The sequence below is a fragment of the Tyto alba genome, unplaced genomic scaffold, assembly GCF_018691265.1.
Source record: "Tyto alba isolate M040663 unplaced genomic scaffold, T.alba_DEE_v4.0 Super-Scaffold_13, whole genome shotgun sequence".
Classification (NCBI taxonomy): domain Eukaryota; kingdom Metazoa; phylum Chordata; class Aves; order Strigiformes; family Tytonidae; genus Tyto; species Tyto alba.
Window position 1 is genome coordinate 17,230,954 of NW_024881275.1, and position 18,454 is coordinate 17,249,407.

Here is an 18,454-nt window from a genome sequence, read left to right on the forward strand (position 1 = left end):
TAAACAGAACCAGGATTCACACAAAGTTCTGAAGTCACCATCTACAACCAACATTTTTATTTTCCTAAACAGACACAAGTCATATGAACCAAGGGACAAGGATTTTCTCTCCAAAAAAAACCCCAAACCCAACCCCATGCCAAAATAAAACAGATGCCACATATACAAACACACAATGGCAGTAAGATGACAGAAGGATTTACTTCCTAGCAACTCATAAGTCATTTTTAAACTGTTTAAGGAAAGATCAAAGTACTTTTTGGGGGAGAAGGGGTGTGTGTGTATGTGTGTGGGTGTGTGTTTTTTTTTGGTCTACACTCCAGTTTCATGAGTATTCTGGAAAGTGTTTGGCGCTCCTTCAAAAAGCTTTTCTTATTCGAGAAATAGATTTATTTCTAACTGAAGCAAATAGGTATGCCATTGTCACTTGAATCTTTTTATTAATCCTCCGTCACATAATTTTTGCCAAGAAGCTATGAAGCGTGTTCTGCAGCCAACCAGTACTACCAAAACTGAAGCACTTGATCCAGATGTACGCTGTGTTCACTAAGGAATAACTCAGTAAAGCCCAAGCTCAGAGGTAGGTGAGCAATAAAAGACTAAACTATGTTAATATCTACCATCTTTGTGATTTTCGCTAGAACAGAAGTCCCTAAGAATCAAAGCCAAATGGTGCTCAGCTCACCTTTGGAGGCTCAGGTTCTGCAACGCCATTCTCTGCACCTTCAGCTGGCTCTTCTGCATCCAAAAGGATAGTCCAGCGATCCATAAGAACGTCGTCTGCCTCATCCACAGAAACCAAAATCGAGTAGGGGTCCTCCCCACTGTAGCCAGCTCCCCAGCGCAAGACCCTCCCTAAGTCATTACCTGGGCAACAGTGAAGAACCCCAAAATATGACCTGCATTTCGTAAGTTAACTAAAAGCATCAGAAAGTGCATCAGCCCTGTTTCATAAATCAAATTGCATTAAGGCGCTCCAAACAAATCACAGAAGTAGTCAGATTGGATCAAAGAGTTAACAGAAAAAGTATCTATGTGTTGTTGTGGTTGCACATGTGATTAGTTACACATACAGACATGCTGTCTCATCTGAAACATTTTCACAAAAAGTGATGGAAAAACCTGTTATGGGGTTGAGAAGTCAGGGAGTCACTGAGCTCACTGGTTTACAGCAATGGCTGATGCACCTGTGTTTGTCAGGGGGAGACCATTTTGCCCTCTCCACCTCTGGCCCACCCAGACCCATACCAACCCTCCCGCCTCTTGTTTTTCCTTCAGAAAGCGTTACTGACATTTTCTTGAAAAGCTGATACTGCATTTGCTCTCCAACAGTGGCCAGAACTGAGTCATAACATCTCTACTGCAGAACCGAGTCGTTTGTCTGACAGATAGAGAAAGATAAACCTTCTGGAGGACTTACATCCTCAGAAGAAGAATGGTGCTCACTGTGATTCTCACCTGTTCCTAAAGGTAAGATAGCAACTGAGGGCTCTGAGCACACCAGCTTGTGCCTGATCTCCTCCAGAGCACCAAGGACCCAGCCGACGGTCCCATCCCCTCCACACACCAGCACTCGGAAGGAGGGGACTTTAGAGAACGTGTGAAACCTCCATTGAGAAACAAAGCAAAGGGGAAAAGAAGTGTTACAGTGTAGTAGAGGAAAAGCAAAGCCTCTTAATATGCAATTTAAGATAACACATTATTATTGGATTCCTCCCCCTTCCCCTTCACCATCAGCTTCGAGATCAACTTCAACAAAGTTGAATGGAAAAATAGGAACTTTTAGATAAAGCTCTTTAAAAAGAGTGAAAACCACGTTCTTCTAAGATTCTTCATGGCTAGAGTTAAATTGTTAATCACTTCCTTTTTCACCAAAGACACACAGATCTAACTATTCATAATTTCAATGTGAACATCTAATAACTCTCTAAATCCTAATGGAGATGTTGATCAACAGTGTGGTTTTTTTTACTTAGTCATAGACTCACAGTACATTTTCTTCTTCATAGTACTATTTTCCTGGTCGCTCTTACCTTTTGTGGCTTTTCATCCTACATACTGAGATATCCTGCAAAGGAATTTTTATTTCCCATTGCACAAGAAGCAATGAACATGTGGAAGCATTTTGCCATAAAGTTACAGAAGGATTCCACAGGCAAAACAGAATGAACAAGTTACTGAACTTGGGAGCTTGAACTGCATTAGAAAGACAACAGAATTATACAGTTCTGACAAAAAAAAAATTTTGTGCAGGTTGTTTTTCTTGCCTCCTGCATAAGCGGCATTTCTCCCACAAAATCTTTTGTTTTGACGAGCTTGTCATGACAGTCCTTTGCAAAAGCACTGCTGAAGGAATCAGGCTACTCTGAGCAGGCTACAACCATCACTTTCAGTTTTACAAAGCTGGTAACTAAGTGGTGTTGATTAAATCAAGTAATCGGTTCCTGTCTCCCTACAAGCACATTATGTTCTGTTCCTTGTATTTAGAAATGTTACAGCTGTGATCAGGCAGGCCCTGTTAATTCTGCAGTTGTGGCCAAGTTTCAAGAGTCAAGATAGAAAATTTTATTATACTTTCCTGTTAGTTCCCATGAAACATCAGAGGAAATAAAAGCAAAATCGAGCCCTTGTTGGGCAATGTGGCATTTCTCTTTCCAGCCCCATTTGATTATAAAATCTTTTTATTTTTAATAATTATTAAATTTGTGGTACTGTAGAGTGCATATGACTTTCCCAGGACTGGACTCTCTTAGACTTGACACAAGCATATATATCAGGAACTAATCTATCCTTTTTTCTTTAGAAAACCTCCAAGTTTCAATCTGTTTTCACAGTGAGAATCAGTTAGGAGGAATGATCCACTGCTCTGGTCTTCAGGCACAGAACAGAAGAAATTTAGATCTTCATGACAAGTGCATGTGATACACCCTTTCAAAAAATAACAAAACAACACAAATTAAAAAAATTTTAAATAGGATGAATTACCCAGGCAGCGGGCCACCATTGGTAAGTTCAAAGACCTGATGTGGGTTTAGCAGCTTTCTGAAACTGTACAGCAGATCCCGACCTTTTAGACCACCACTTTTTGGATTCACAAATACAAGAAGTGGGCAGCAGTTCTGTGGTATTTTGGAAGCCTAAAGGAAGAAAAAAAAATGATTAGCCAAAATCATGGTTAGGCAGGAAAATTACTACTGCATTTCAGAATTATTTTCTGACGCTTTGTTGATACTTAGTAAAAAAATCCAGATGTGATAAATAAAAAGATTCAATGTCCAGACAATGGATGGGTTAGCTGCTGATCTTGTTTTTCGGGTAACTGAAGTTTTCTTAGCCTACTCCAACCACACAATTGAACCTAATGTTAAAAACAAAGGCACTGTAAGTAGTCCTTCCTACATATTCTCAGTAAACAGTCTATGCCAAAGAATAGTGTGAAGGATAAGGTACCTTCCCGGGTCACGTGCAATTCAAACACCTTCCTTGTAAAGAGAAAACTTCTCCCCAAAACAACTGAAACATCTGTCTTAGGTTTCGTGGTCATCTAGAATACATTTTAATTTACAAGGACTAAACATTTCAGAATGAGGGTGTTCTGTCCCCTCGTTTTGAAATGTTTTGCCCCATGAAATAAGGAGGCTGAAAGTGTCGCTTTAAAACAAGTATTTAGAATTTTTTTACCAGGAGGATTTGGTGCCAGTATCTTACGATCCCTACACCTCTACTGAAGCTGCTGCTGAAAGGGCTCTCAAAGCATGTCTGTGCTGCAGGGTAGCCTGGTGCCCATCCAGAAGCCACTCCAAAGGAAGCCACTGACATGGCAGAGGAGGGATTTCCTGGGGTACTCCATGAACTGTGTGGGAACGGTACCTGCAGCCTCATCAGAGTCAAAACTTCCAGCCACCAGAAGCACCCCATCGGGACTGGTTTTCAGCCAGCCAGCCCTTAAATCATCCTGTAAAATGATTTGTAAATGGTTCTAGAAAGATCAGAAAGATGCCAGTGCACCCTTCACCCGTCCTGCCACAGGGCTGTGGGGCAGGTATGTGTCAGAAAAGTCTGCTGGACGTTTTGACAAGTGTGCTTCAAAACAGAAACGCCTGCCACAGTCCCTAAGTCACGGTAATTTGTATTCTCAAATTGGACAGCATTCAGGGAACAGCAATTTGTCACGCAGCTGACAGGATGGATCCAGGGAACAGAACAACAGTGCTAAATATAAGTCAATTTAGACAAGAATGATTCAGGGGGCGGTGAGGCAGCAGCATGACTGCAGCGTGCAAACATGCAGAGAGATACCAACAGCTACAGAGGGAAGGAAACAGCACCCAGAGGGCTTGTTGGCTGCTGACCATGAGCGACCACCAGAGAGCACGAACTAAGGTGAAGAATAGAGAAATCGGGACAAATTAATGAGTAACTTTGTGGGGAAGCAAACTGGAGTCTGATGTTGAGACACCCCAAACCATCGTCTACCCGTGAGCTGATCTGGATGCTTAAAAACGAAAAATTGTTTGAGGCTTCCCAGTATTTGAGATTTCTCCAAATTTTGCTTTCCTAAAAGAGCTAGGTGCTAGTCCTCTGCAGGCCACACCATGGTAGATGGGCAAGATACCTGCAAACACATAAAAATCCTTCTCTGTGCACTGTCTGAATGAGAAATGCCCTCTGCCATCCAGCGTGACTTGCTGGCACAAATAAAAAACACATCAGGAAGAGGAACACTAAAGCAGGTAAAGTTAGTGGAGACAGTACACACTTCTCTTGCCCCTTTCTTTCTTGTCCTGTAGATTCTACCAGAGACATTTAGTTTGAAAATACAGATGTTTTCTCAAAAAAAGAAGTAAATTAGCCAAACAAGGGCTATTTTGGCTAGCAAGTGCCAGAAGAGCCTCAAAATTTTGTTTTACTAGAAAGGTTTCACCACTGGCTAAACAACTAGGTTGGTGAGACAAAGGCTACAGAGCTCTCCTCCACACAGCTTTCTCTAGAGGAGCCACCGTCACACTGTATGGTGATGACTACTAGGTCAAAACACCTCTTGCCTCCATATCCAGGTTTTATTGGAAAAGGGGAAGCACTTATTCAAAGTGTGCCCAACACACAAGAAGGGTAATATATTTATTTCTCTTAAGCACATGGAAAGGATATTTGTAGCCAGCAAAGGAAGTCTAAGGAAAACAGTGCATGCCACTGTCACAAAAAGGAAGGACTTCTTGAGTTGTAAGGTCAACAGCTCAAGGATCCACACATCCCAATGAAAGAAGTGGATTTCCTCCCCTCAAGTCAGCACAGGCATTAATAAAAATAGTAAGCAGAGCTCAGACTTTTCCAGAAGTAAAGCCCTTCTCGTTACTCTGTCAGTTCCTGCACCATTATCTACTATATCCCATTGTTAATGAAGCTTTGAAAAGTCCCACCAGCAATGAAAGGCAGAGCAGCTTCGAAAGGAAATGCCACGTCCCATGGGGTAACAGGGCAAACTGTTCCCTTCCTGCACTCTTATTCCAGCCTCTACTCTGCCCTACCTTCCCACCTGACCACTTCCATTTCTTCCTCTTCAAACCTCCTTACTACCTAAATTTCATCTCCAGTCATTTTAGCTTTCTAAACAATACACGGTATCTGAAAGCTCAGGCTTGGTTCAACACCTGGAAACTTGTGGGGACTTAGATAAGGGGGACAAGGGGATAATAGAAAGAAAAAATATTCAGTTCTGCAGCTCAAAGTAAACAAACTTTTCCAAAAAACAATGGGAGAAAATAAACCAGCCCAGCATTCAAGTTAAACAAATACCTTACTTGAATGTGGACAAGTACATCTGATTACCTTCTTCAGGAAACCAGTTTCTAAAAATACTGGGTTTGGACATTTAGAAGGGACATGCTGAACACATGTTTTATATTACTTGCTTTTACAGGCAAGTTCTAACACACTGGGTTTAAAAACAAGTAACTAAAATAATTCACAAGGAACTTGAGGGAATTGCAAGGATTTTTGAGACATGGTAATCTCCAAGGCATTTAAAAGCACAGCTGTGTTTTGGAAAGTCCTCTGAGATCTTACCCAAGTAAATATATATTGTTGCAAATATGTATTTACAGTTTCTACAAAACTGCCATCTAAATTTGTTAATTTTCAATATTGTATCAAAAAAAAAAAAAAAAAAAAGCTAAACATTTACCCTGAATGTTACTAAGACTCACAAGCAGCTGCAGAGGATGCCTGGAGCTAACAAATATCTGTATGCAGTGTAAACTGTGCAGTACTATCCCTCAAGATGAACCATCTTTGTTCCAGTATCTTCTAATGTAAATCCCTAACTGTACCTATTTACGACTAAATGCACTGAATACAAAAGTATTCTAGAAAGTGCTTAGCCTTACAGTTAACTTTCTTCCCATCATCATTCTTCCTCAAACTTAAAGAAGCATGGCTAAATCCCTACATAAACACCAATTTCTAAGAAATTATTTTTCAGTAGGGGTTAAAAACTCTATGACAGTTTGTACAGCAGAGCAGGGCTGCTGAACTGCTTTCTGAAAAGTACATGCTCCGTTACAATTACAGACAGCCACAAGGGTAGCACTTTTATGCTGCAGAATTTTTTTTAATGCCTTAATAAAACCCCAGTGGAGATGTACAAATGAGTTTGTTACTGGGCAGACAGGGATGTGTGACTCAGCCTGAGGACTCCCTTCCCCCTTTAGCCCTGGCTTCAGTGCTCTGATTGAGGAGTGAAATCTGCAGAGGGGTTTTGTGTTGGCTGGCATTCAGGAAGGAATTTATTGCTCATTTCTTAGAGACAGCTGAAGGAGGCTGTGTGATTTAGACACTCTGACAGTCACTGTGAATTGCCTAATTTGTCAGGATTAGCACAATGCAGCTTCAGGCTGGGGCAAGGTATTTATTATCCACACTAATCCCCTTTCTGTTGAGTGCACTGTGTAATCACATCTCACGACAAAGCAGAACAAGGCGTTCCGTGCCACAGGCCTGCCAGCACGACAACCACGGTGCATCTTCCAGGGTGGTGGGCTGTCTCCAGGAACTGCAAATATCTCTAAGCAACAAGTAAAATTCAACATTTGCAAGGGGGCCGCCTGCAGCACCTCCCATGTGCCCCAAGCACAAACCTCCTCCACCCTGGCCAGAAAGGAATCATTGCATCTGATGAGGAATAATGTGCCAGGTGTCTCAACACAACCAGAGCAGCAGCTGAGTCAACACAGCAGGAGATCAAGGCTTTATTTTTTGGGGAATTGCAGCAGTGGAAGAAGGGTGGAAAGTAACCTTTCATGGTGTTTTGTCTAAGAGGGTCACTGAACTATCATGCTTTAAGTTGGACACATTTGTGTGAAGAAATAGTGGAATGAATGAAATTGAAAGTTTCACTCATTTGGGAAACTCCGACATCTTTTTCTACTACTCTTAAGGAAACTAAATGCAGTACAACACAAGGGCACTCCACTGGTAAGTGGCATTAGCCACAAAAACTTGTCACCCTTGTGCTGATATTAGCCTCCCTGCTTATTTCCTTCTTTGCAAGTACTGCAAAAGGAGTTCTGATAAATTAACCTTTAATTCAAAGATTCAGCCCTGAAATATCTTCTACCTTGACATGCTAGCAAAGAGTGATATCAAACTGCCCCTGCAAGTCCTTACAGACAGCAGCTAAACAGTTTTGTAAGAGACTGTATTTTTTTTCATACTCCATCGAAGAGAGTATTTTAATTTATTTTAATATTGTGAAATCAAAAAGTACTTGATTAAATTCTTAAAGACCTGAGATCATAAAACAGCAGAACAGATCAACACATCTGATCCCATTAATTGCTTGACTTTCTAATAAGCAGTTAATGCAAACTGATTCTGTATTCAAACTTGTCAGTAATGATAATAAGAGGTTGAATTGCTTGCAGCAGACCTGACCATGAAAATCAGATCTGGGCCTCCTCCTTAGAAAGTGTATCAGACACAGAGTAAGTGAATCTCACCTTGGGAAAATGAGGGACTAACACCCTGCTAACCACAAATTTAATTCTGTGCTTTTACTGACTTTTAAGAGGGGTTGTTTTGTTTCGCCTGGTTTGGGATTTTATTTAAGTTGCAATTTGGAAAAATCATTCATTAACCAGAACACCGTGGCCTTTGTTATATCATCCATTCTTCTACAGAGACTACACACTAGCCCTTCACTCCCAATTTCCTTGTACTTCACTCACAAGGGCAATGTCACACAGAGCATAAATTTAATATTGTGCTCAGTTCCTGTATAAGTATTTTCTGGTGCTGTATTTAAATGGTCACATATATAAAGTATAAACAAAGGCTAACAGTATCACCGGATAAAAGGATAATCTAGGTTGGAAAGCACCTCAGAAGTTCATCTAGTCCAATAACTACTCAAAGTCAACAATCACTCAGTTTACCCTGAATAATTAGTGATCAGCATAAACTGGGTGGCCAAAGCACACATGAACAAAATTTGAAGTATTATTTAGATTAACTCTTGGCTCATTTCAGTGAGATGACCAAATATAAACAATACATGCTGAAATGGAAACAAAATGTATGTGCACATGCACAGCCCCTCTCTTTTTCTTACGTATTAGAAATTAATCCCTAGCAGTCCTTTGAACTGGAGTTTCTTAAAAATATCTTGCATCAGGTAACAGATAGCATTATCTGTATTTTCCTGGCATCAAGGAGTTCACTTCAAATGTATCTAGTGTCAGAAAACCAGACACACGTAGTCAACAGAGCGGAGTATGTTCAGCTTCACACACTGTGCACGAAATCCAGGCTCATAATGCATTTGGCTAAAAATCATCAAAAAACAGGAATCCAAAAGCAGTCCCATCTTTATACTGCCTTCTGTTTCTGATAAAAGAAACTCTGAAACCTAGTTGGACAAGGGGGGACCTTGGTTTCTAAGGATCTCACAAAACATAATGCCTGTGTACCCATAAGAACAAGAGTCTCACTTTTTTTGGAGCGGGAATAGTTTTTAATCTTGCCAGTTTCATGTAAGTACTGCCACTAGTATCTGCTCATATAAAAAAAAAATAATTTTGTCTTCAGAAAACTCTGACAAGCATAGGAATCTCTGAATGGTAAAAGCAAGCATGTAAGTATGCAACTACAGCTATGGAACTTGAGATACTCCCATCTTCATAGTTCCCACTAATTATGTATTTTTTAAAGTTTTCAACCTTGTGTGAAGTTCTAAGAAGTCAAACCAAGACCCTCACTTCACTGGCCATAATGGAATTCCAGAAAGACAGTAACGGCAAGATATACAACAGCTCAGCAGAATGTAACCATGGCTACACTCTCTTTTGGACAGAACCTAAATCATCATGGTTAAAAATCACTTTGTTCAGGAAGCTTTGTTAACATGAAACCTATTATTAAATCAACTGATTCATATGAAAGTGATTTATAATCATAAAAATTAATAAATCAGAATGAACCTTGAATTTGTGAAAGGGCTCTTGCACTAAGTCTTTAAAAAGACTGTTTTCCTCTGAAATCCGCAGTGCAGAATTTAAACAGGTCAGACTCCTTATTCTACAGAATGGGGTAAAATGAAGATACTGTAAATGTGAAGATTAGCAGTAGCACTGTACCTCATGGTTAGCAAGGAAACACATATAGTTCCCCAAATGAAGTTGTTGTAAGCATTTTAAGACACGCCAGCTAAAACTAAAACCCCACCTAACTTTTTGATCATTGAAAGAAATAAAGAGGACAAAAAAATACTTTTGTTTTTCTCCCCTTTATAGTTGTACAGTTATTCCTGACAACTCAACAGTAACAGGACAAGTGACTTAAATCACAGTATATCATATACATGAAGTACAGTCTCTCAAATATTTTTTTTGCCATCACACTACTTACAGAAACTCATCGCACGGCTCCTTTGAGTAAAATGTTATTTTCATTTACTTCCAGCATAAAAAATTCTTAAGGTAGTCGTCTTTCTTTTAAAGACATATTTTAAATTCAAACCCATCTCTTACCCTAACTTCAGGAATCACCACGGCATTCAGAGGCTTGTCATTGACAGTTGTATCTTTAACTAGCATATATATTCTTTCAGCTTCAGAAAAGCATGAAATTTCAAGTACAACAGCACCTGTAAAAAGGCATCAGAACTCTGTTTTATATTTTATGTTATTATTAGGAAATCAGTATCATCATATCACAGAAAAGTTTACTGAGTTTACTCAGGACATTCTTCAGTAAGTTACTCTGAAACAATTGTGGTTGCTGGTTATCAGTGAATTGCTCTATTTTGGTTTTCAAGCCTTTCTTCATACCCCGAAACAAATCCCAGATTTTTGTTAAAGCAAAGCAGTTTGAGGACAAGAACTGCAGCACAGAACTGATGCATATTTTACGACTTCCTTTGGGCTTCAGAAATATGGCCTATTTCCATACTCTTTATCATAACTAGGAGGCCATTCTCATAATGTAGAAGTGACAAAGGTATCAGGTTTAACTTTGTATCTCATTATTAAAAATCCACTAGTTCCATTCATTGACAGTATCTCAGTAAGAATTATTACAAGCAAACATTTGGTTTGAGAATCAATTTAAGATCTTTATGTTGATTTAGATCCTATATGGGGAAGTTGGGGAAGACAAAAGGGAAAGATAAAAGAAAATACAATACTGACAAGTTAAAGTAAGATATTTCGTGAGGAGGCAAACTGGGCAGGACAAGATCAAAGTGCATAACAGACAGCATATGAGATGTGAGCTGGTAACACAACCTGGCTGCAACCAAAAGTGAGAGTCAGGAAGTTATCAGAAACATAAAAATGCTTAAGAAAGTGAAAAAACACAAAGAAGAATAAAAATCACACGGAAGCAGAAATATCTAAAAAACACATGCAGGTAAACTTGGTTAAATGAAGCTGTGACATGAGAAGAGTATCACAAAAACAACTGTTCTCCACTGACAAATATGAAAAGGAGAAGGCACATCTGAAAGCTTTATGGTTTTCCTTATGAAAAGTCAGTATTAACTAGCCTTGTGGAAACAGCAGTCACACAAAGGAAGCATGCATCAGTCTTCAAAAGCACACTATAGAAAGATTCATTTAGCAGTGATGTGAAAGTTAAGCCTGACAAAGGACATGAAACGTCTCGTATATGGACACCTGAACGTACAAAAGATAAATTCCACAGTTTAAAGTTTTACCAAATGCAGATCTCCACCTGACCACTGCACTACAGCTGCACAGAGCCACTGCTGCTCTGGCTCTCAGAAGCCTCATGGTTTCTCCAACCTTGCTGAAATAAAATTCGTGCAGCGGAAGCAAAGCAACAGCTCAAAGGATAAATGCAGAGATGAGTGTACTGATTTCCTTCAGACGTTCAGCCACTGAACCCCCACTTACTGTAGCAGGAGACAGTGACTGTGACACAATCCCATCAAGTTCAAAAGCAGTACCAAATTTTAGTATCTTAGAAGTCAAAATAAAGAGAGCACTTGAAGGTTTTTTAACAGTTCAGTGGTGTTAGACTACTCAGCTGAAGTACAACTTCAAAACTAGTTTTTATGATGAAATATTACCACTTTCTGGTACACAAAGCACGAAGCAAACCTTTTTATTTTTTTTAGTAAGGTAACACTAATACACTGCTTTTCATAAATATCTGTTACATTTTATCTAAAAGGCTTTTTGCTTATGCAATAAGACTAACATACTCTGAGCTTCGAGCCGCTAGTATTAGGCTGCAGTTTTGAAAACAGACATTGTTTGCAAGACTAAAAATCTTAATGCTTACCTTGTGCTTGATAGACGTGACTCACAGATACTACATTTGCTGCAAAGGTTAAAAATATAAACACGTAAAACCTTGGGTACATTTAGAGTAAATATTTAAAATATTTTTTAAAGTTACATAAATATAATATAAATAAATATTGAGAGTTATATTAATATAGGGAGAACCTCCAGCTAACGCTTTACCTCTCCTAAGTTTACTTGGCAAGTTAGAAAAGCTGAACTGATTTTCATAAAAGGTGACTATGAATTCTTTCTGGCATTTAAAGTTTAATTCCTCTTCAAATTACACAAAAGATTGGGAAAAATGCTTTGTTTCCTGAAACAAAAAGCATGACACATTCCTGACAGTTTATAGAACAAGTTGGTTGAAAGGGTATTATGAAAAATCAATTACACTTCTTTGAAAAAGATATTATTTTCACTGAGTGCTTGCCCATATGTGTGTGTACACACTGCTCATACTTCTCCATGGCCAGGCACAGAGTTCATGAATAACCTGGAGGACAGCCCACACAAAAATGTCAGAGATTAATAAGGGTGAGGAACACACATGCACAGGGAATTGAACTGCATTGCACAACGGTGTAAGGTATGTATGGTTCACTTCTAAAAAGTGATATTTTATCACTAAAAAGAATGGTGTGCTCACAAATAACTCAAGTAATGTAATAATAATTCTGTCCATAATGAGGTGTCACATCTCTCATGTAACCATGAACATGTTAAAATTAACTAAAAAAGCCCCTTGAGGCAGAATGGTATTTCAAATAGGATCAGAAAATGTTAAGAAAAAAAATAATAAAAAGGAGCAATACATGCTACAACATTTTATTCTGTACAAGTGAATATATCCCAAAATGCACCTGTTTACTTACTTTTGATAGCTAATTCATCCTTGAGAATATTTGTGTATTCCTCAGGGGTAAGCTGGGGTGGAAGTCCACCAACAAATAAATTTACTCGTACAATGGATTTACTGTTTTCCACAATGTAAAATCTCGTTTGATTCATCTGACGTATTGAAGTCTACCAAAACAAAGAAAAATACATGACGTGACATTTGGCAAAAAGACATTGTGAAACAAAATCTCAAATAGTTCTGAACTTAGCAATCAAGTCCTCTACATCTAGAGAGTATCAGAAACAAAAACAAACTTTAGCCCAGGCACAGCTTCTCTACAGATGAGCCAGATGGGGTGGTAACTGATTACTTCTTCTGTAAGAAGGTGGACTCCCCACTTGCTATGAAAAAGGATCGTGTTTCTTTTTCAGATTTACCTTTCTTATGTCCTTGAGTCTGTTAAGAATCAGTTCCTGATTATCCAAGACCATGCGCTGAACTAGAGACAGAAAGAACATTAATCATGTTTGAAATCACCTTATTACCAGGCTCAATTAAACTAAAAATACAAAAAAAACTTAGAGAAAATTTGCAGTTCTGTGTATAACTATCATTAACATAAGGAACCATGCAGATCTGAACTACACATTATTCAACAGAAAAACCACGTAGGTGCTTTGAACACTCTGATTTTGTTCATAGGCCTTAACCATCACCCTCTTTTTAAAAAAAGGCAGAAACAGCTTGAAGCCATTCAAAAGACAAGCAGTACTTTGGTAACAAACTGTTTGACAAAAGAGTTTAAAACTACATTCCCTGACAACTACAGTAATAACCAACTTCTGTAATTTATTAAAATATTAAAACAATTGTAACAACTCACATATAAGAGCAAGGCTGTAAATGACGCTTTACAACAGAGCACCCAAAACCAACCAGGTAAGGTAAGACATTCACAAGTCTACATGAATATAAAACATACTGATAATGCTCACAAAGAAAGTAAAGTATCAGGCCAGTATTTGAACTACAAAGACATTTACTCAGGTGTGGCCAGAGCATCGTTAGACTACTTCAGTGGCTTTATTTATCTCTCCCTGAAGCCTTACAAATAATGAAGCAAAAAGGGAAGTGAACTTGGAGAACACTTGTTCACCTCCTCCAGGATCACAACCTCTTGAGCAATGGTATGACTGCATATTTCTGTACTTCACAACATACACACATACTCCATAGACTATCTCAGGACTCAGATTTGCTCGTGTTGGGGGCAGTGTTAGGGGGAAAGAGGAGAGAGGGAAGGAAGCCAACTGAACTTTACAATTAATCTTTATTAAGTAACTGCAGTTAAGAAAATTATGTCAGTTAAAGGCAGCTCCCCAAAACAGAGCTTTTTGCCAAAGTGTCAATATCCACCAGAAACCACCAATAAACCTTTATGTGATGATGACAAAAGAGAAGGGAACCATTTTCCCACAGGACACACAAGACTGAAAAGAACCAATATTGCTTCTGATTAAGTATTTCAACATGATGGTGAACTTTAATTTGTGAATACATTTATTGTAAAAAATTAACTGTGACTGTGTTAAAACGTAAAAAAACCCTAGCAGATCAGTTACAGATGTGCCTTTGGCCAGTGCTCCTTCACTTACCTTGCTTACTGCCCATAAGCACTTCCACCAGTTTGAAATTCTGGAGACACTCCGTCTGCCAAAAGATGCAACGAGTAAATGCAGTTGCTGAATGAAATACAATTTTGCCAGGTGTTTACGTTAATGTTGTTATACACCACACAAGCCCCAGCTGCTGAATGAAATGGGCATGTTATAGCTTCATGCCTCCATACCTGTGCGTCTGATTGAGACTGCCAGTGCCTTGGCACACTTGCAAATTCTACTAACACGTTTCCTAAAAGACATGCTATCCTGGCACCAACTGTAAGAAAGACAGGCAGACTGAAAAGAGATCATCCTCTAAGGAAAGCAGAGACATCTACAACATTACAAGATGTATTTAATTATTTCCAATGAGGTGGGAAGAAATGTACATGGTAAAGAATGTGGATGCCATTCAGCCTTGAGTCCTTCCTTGTAGTCCTTGAGGACTACAGAGATGCTGTTTGTCATTGTAGGGAGAAAATTCCTCTAGTCAAAGTTCAATTAGTGTTCAAGCTGGCCAGTACTGTGAAGGACAACAAAAAGGGATTTTTAAAATACGTTAACAGCAAAAAGAGAATCAGAGATAACGGTTCGTTACTTGATGAGGTTAGTCACCTCACAAATAGGGATGTAGACAAAGTGGAGATGTTTAATGTCACCTTTGCCTTTGTCCTCAACACCAACAACAGGTCCTGGACCCCCGGAGCCCTGTGCTGGAAGACCGTAACTGGGGGGTTGATAAACTCCCAGATGAGCCTGAACTTGCTTGAGACTTGCTGCTCCAGCTGGATGCACGTAAATCTGTACGGCCCAATGGGATTCATCCCAGGGAACTGAAGGAGCCAGCCAATGTCATCGTGGGACCTCTCTCCATTATTTTTCAATGGTCTAGGAAGTCTGTAGAGGTCCTAGTCAACTGGAAGGTGGAAAATGTTGTCCCAACTTTCAAGAAGGGTAAGAAGGAAGACCCTAGTAATTACTGGCTTGTCAGTCACACTTCGGTGCCTGCTAAAATTACGGAGAAGGTTATTCTGGGAGTTACTGAAAAACACTTGAGAGACTATGCAGTCACTGGTCATAGCCTGCATGGGTTCATGAGGCCCTGCTTAATCAACTTTATTTCCTTTTATGATAAGTTCACCCATCTAGTTGATCAAGGGAAGTTAGTGGATATGGTGGTTTTGGATTTTAGTAAAGCTTCTGATACTGTCTCTCACAGTATCCTTATGGATAACCTGTCCAGCACACAGCTAGACAAGTCCATAATATGATGGGTGAGTAACTGGCTCAAAGAGTTATAGTAAATGAGGTTACATCAGTCACCAGTGGGCTTCCTCAGACTTTGACTTTAGGGCCAGTGCTCTTCAGTGATTTTATAAATGAACTGGACACAGTAATCGAATGCACATTAAGTAAGCTTGCTGATGATACTAAGCTAGGAGAAGCTGTGGAGTCCCTCAAGGGTAGAGAGGCCTTACAGAGAGATCTGGATAGGCTAGAGAGATGAGAAATCACCAGCCATATGAAATTTAAGAAGAGTAAGTGCTGGAGTCTGCACCTGGGATGGGGTAATCCTGGTTATAAATACAAATTGGGGGATAAGAGCCTGGAGACCAGCCCCATGGAAAGTGATCTGGGGGTTTGGGTTGATGTCAAGTTGAATATGAGTCAACAGTGTGCCCTGGCAGCCAAAAAGGCCAAGTGTGCCCTGGCGTGCATCAAGCACAGCACAGCAAGCTGGCTGAGGAAGGTGACTGTCCCACTCTACACCGCACTGATGCAGCCCCATCTCGAGTCCTGTGTGCAGTTTTGAGTACCTCAGTATAAGAAGGACATCAAACTATTAGAGTGTGTCCAGAGGAGGATGACCAGAATAGTGAAAGGCCTCAAGGGCAAGACTTATGAGGAGCGGCTCAGGTCACTTGGTTTGTTCAGCCTGGAGAAGAGAAGGCTGAGGGGTGATCTCATATTAGTTTAAAACTTCCTCAAGGCTGGCAGTGGAGGGGAAGATGCTGATCTCTCTCTGGTGGCCAGTGACAGGACACGAGGAAATGGAATGAAGCTGCATCTGTGGAAGTTCAGATTGGACATTAGGAAAAGGCTCTTCACTGAGAAAGTGGTTGGTCGCTGGAACAGGCTCCCCAAGGAAGTTGTCACAGCACCAAGCCTGTTGGAGTTCAAGGAGTGTCTGAATGCTGCTCTTAGTCATATGGTTTAGTTTTAGGCAGTCCTGTGAGGAGCAGGGAGTTGAACCTGATAATACTTCTGGGTCCCTTCCAACTTGAGATATTCTATGATTTCCTTTACAGAGCAGTGCAAAGAAGCAGGAGACAAGCATGATGATCCTAACAGTGACTGCCAGTTTCCCAACAAGTTAAGATTGGCAGTGTAATTACATACAAGTATATTTTCAATATCTCAAGACATAAAGAACCAGGAAAAATATACTACATGCCAAGAATCATTGTGTTCATACAAGTAAATCTGCTTGACCCAGAAAGACAGATGGTAACTTCCAGTACAGAGCAGCTGGGCCCACCATCAAGACTGTAGAAAGTTTTGAGCATCATATCAATCACAAGAGGGCATCTACCAAACATTAGCAACATTAACTGTGAATCGACTGATTATAATTTTTCTAAAGAGAAGAATATATACACTCCACTTTGGGGTCACTCAGGTGACATATGGACATGCTTATATGATCTGTTGTTTACCTGCCTTCCAAGTAATGGAAGCACTTCTTTGATCACAGTCTGTGTTGTGCTATCCTTATTTACTCGTAGAGAAATATATGCCATTCCCACCCTAAAGAGAAAAGAAATACTTATTTTAGGACAATCAGTTGAACTATCCTGAATGTACTTTTTTATCTAAGTGGCAAATTTTCTGTGGGGGTAGGCAGAAATTTGTGTTAGTTGAAGCAAGTTGTTCACGGAGACTCATGGCAGATGCAGTATTAGCCCCACACACAAGCAAAGACTTTCATTTAAAGGAACTGGTCATTATAATTGTAGCACTGAAAATTAGTTTCTTCCTACACAAACTACCTGCACATCTTTCACAAAATTTAGCAATGTAGTTGCTCTAGTAAAATGAACAAATGTTTAAATTTTATCCCACTGCTCTTCAGAAATGAATAGGTCACCAGCCAGTCTTCCTTCCACTGCTAAATATGCTTAAAATGTATATTGTCTCAGCTGTAAATAGCACAGATTCTTTTTCCTTATTTTTCCTCCTAGTGTCACATCAGAAGTTGCACCACATTCTTCCTACTTAATATTTCTTCCAAAAAACCATCAAGCTTTCAGGTGACATGTGTATGCTATCATTTGTTTACAGATTCAGTTAATGTAAAGTTGCATTTTCTTGGCCAAATAATATAATAAAATAGAACTGCACAAGTTTCACAGTATGTTCTGTGCATATAAAGAAACCCATGAGTACATTTCTAGGCACAGAAATGAATAATATGTGTATTACTCATTCAGAAAAATAAACTGAAGAATCCTGAAATACAGAAGAAGAAACTACATTCTGTTATACTTGTATGACTTCAATAACTGAAACACCAGGCTAGACTACAGAAGACAAATGTAGAGAAGCAGGATAACCTTGGGATAAAGGAGGGAAACACTCACTTCAGCCAGGCAGGATAAATTCTGATCACTTCCTCATCCTTTGGTTTGGCTCTTATGACCCAAGCTTCAGGAGTGGATTCGCGGAATACTGAGCCCAAGTTGCTGTCCTCTGCAGCATCATTCCTGTTGATAACATCATCAGACAATAGTGCCTGCTGTGTAAAGGTCTGAAGCTCATACTCCTGCTGGTCATCATTTATGTAGTATGCCCTCAAAGCAGCCTCCTACAACACAGGAAGATAAATTAACATTTTCTTGAAAAGACACCATTAATACCTATATAGCCATAGACATTTATAAATAACTTACTTACAGAACCAACCTTTAATATGTTTTAAGCACAGAACAGTGGATAAACAGAAATGGCAAAAAAACAAAACAAAACAAGAGAGAAGTTCTCAAAACAAATTTTAGTAGAAATTACAAAAAGAAAATTTGAGATATCATTGGATTTGAACACAGCCCACAGTATTTTTGTCAAGCAACAGTCATTTTAACTCCATAGAT

At 39.4% G+C, this 18,454-nt stretch overlaps 1 protein-coding gene across 1 annotated transcript in view; it reads right to left on the reverse strand.

Moving 5' to 3' along the window:
* Window positions 1–18,454, reverse strand: part of DGKQ (diacylglycerol kinase theta) — a 98,615-nt gene that overhangs the window by 18,916 nt on the left and 61,245 nt on the right. Inside the window, exons 9-18 of the mRNA XM_033000993.2 lie at window positions 17,948–18,171; window positions 17,024–17,114; window positions 14,301–14,355; window positions 13,083–13,144; window positions 12,680–12,830; window positions 11,803–11,841; window positions 10,026–10,141; window positions 2,986–3,137; window positions 1,459–1,607; window positions 686–867 (exon numbers count right to left, since the gene is read on the reverse strand). Coding sequence (XP_032856884.2) covers window positions 686–867; window positions 1,459–1,607; window positions 2,986–3,137; window positions 10,026–10,141; window positions 11,803–11,841; window positions 12,680–12,830; window positions 13,083–13,144; window positions 14,301–14,355; window positions 17,024–17,114; window positions 17,948–18,171 — 1,221 coding nt within the window. The remainder of the gene's footprint in view (window positions 1–685; window positions 868–1,458; window positions 1,608–2,985; window positions 3,138–10,025; window positions 10,142–11,802; window positions 11,842–12,679; window positions 12,831–13,082; window positions 13,145–14,300; window positions 14,356–17,023; window positions 17,115–17,947; window positions 18,172–18,454) is intronic.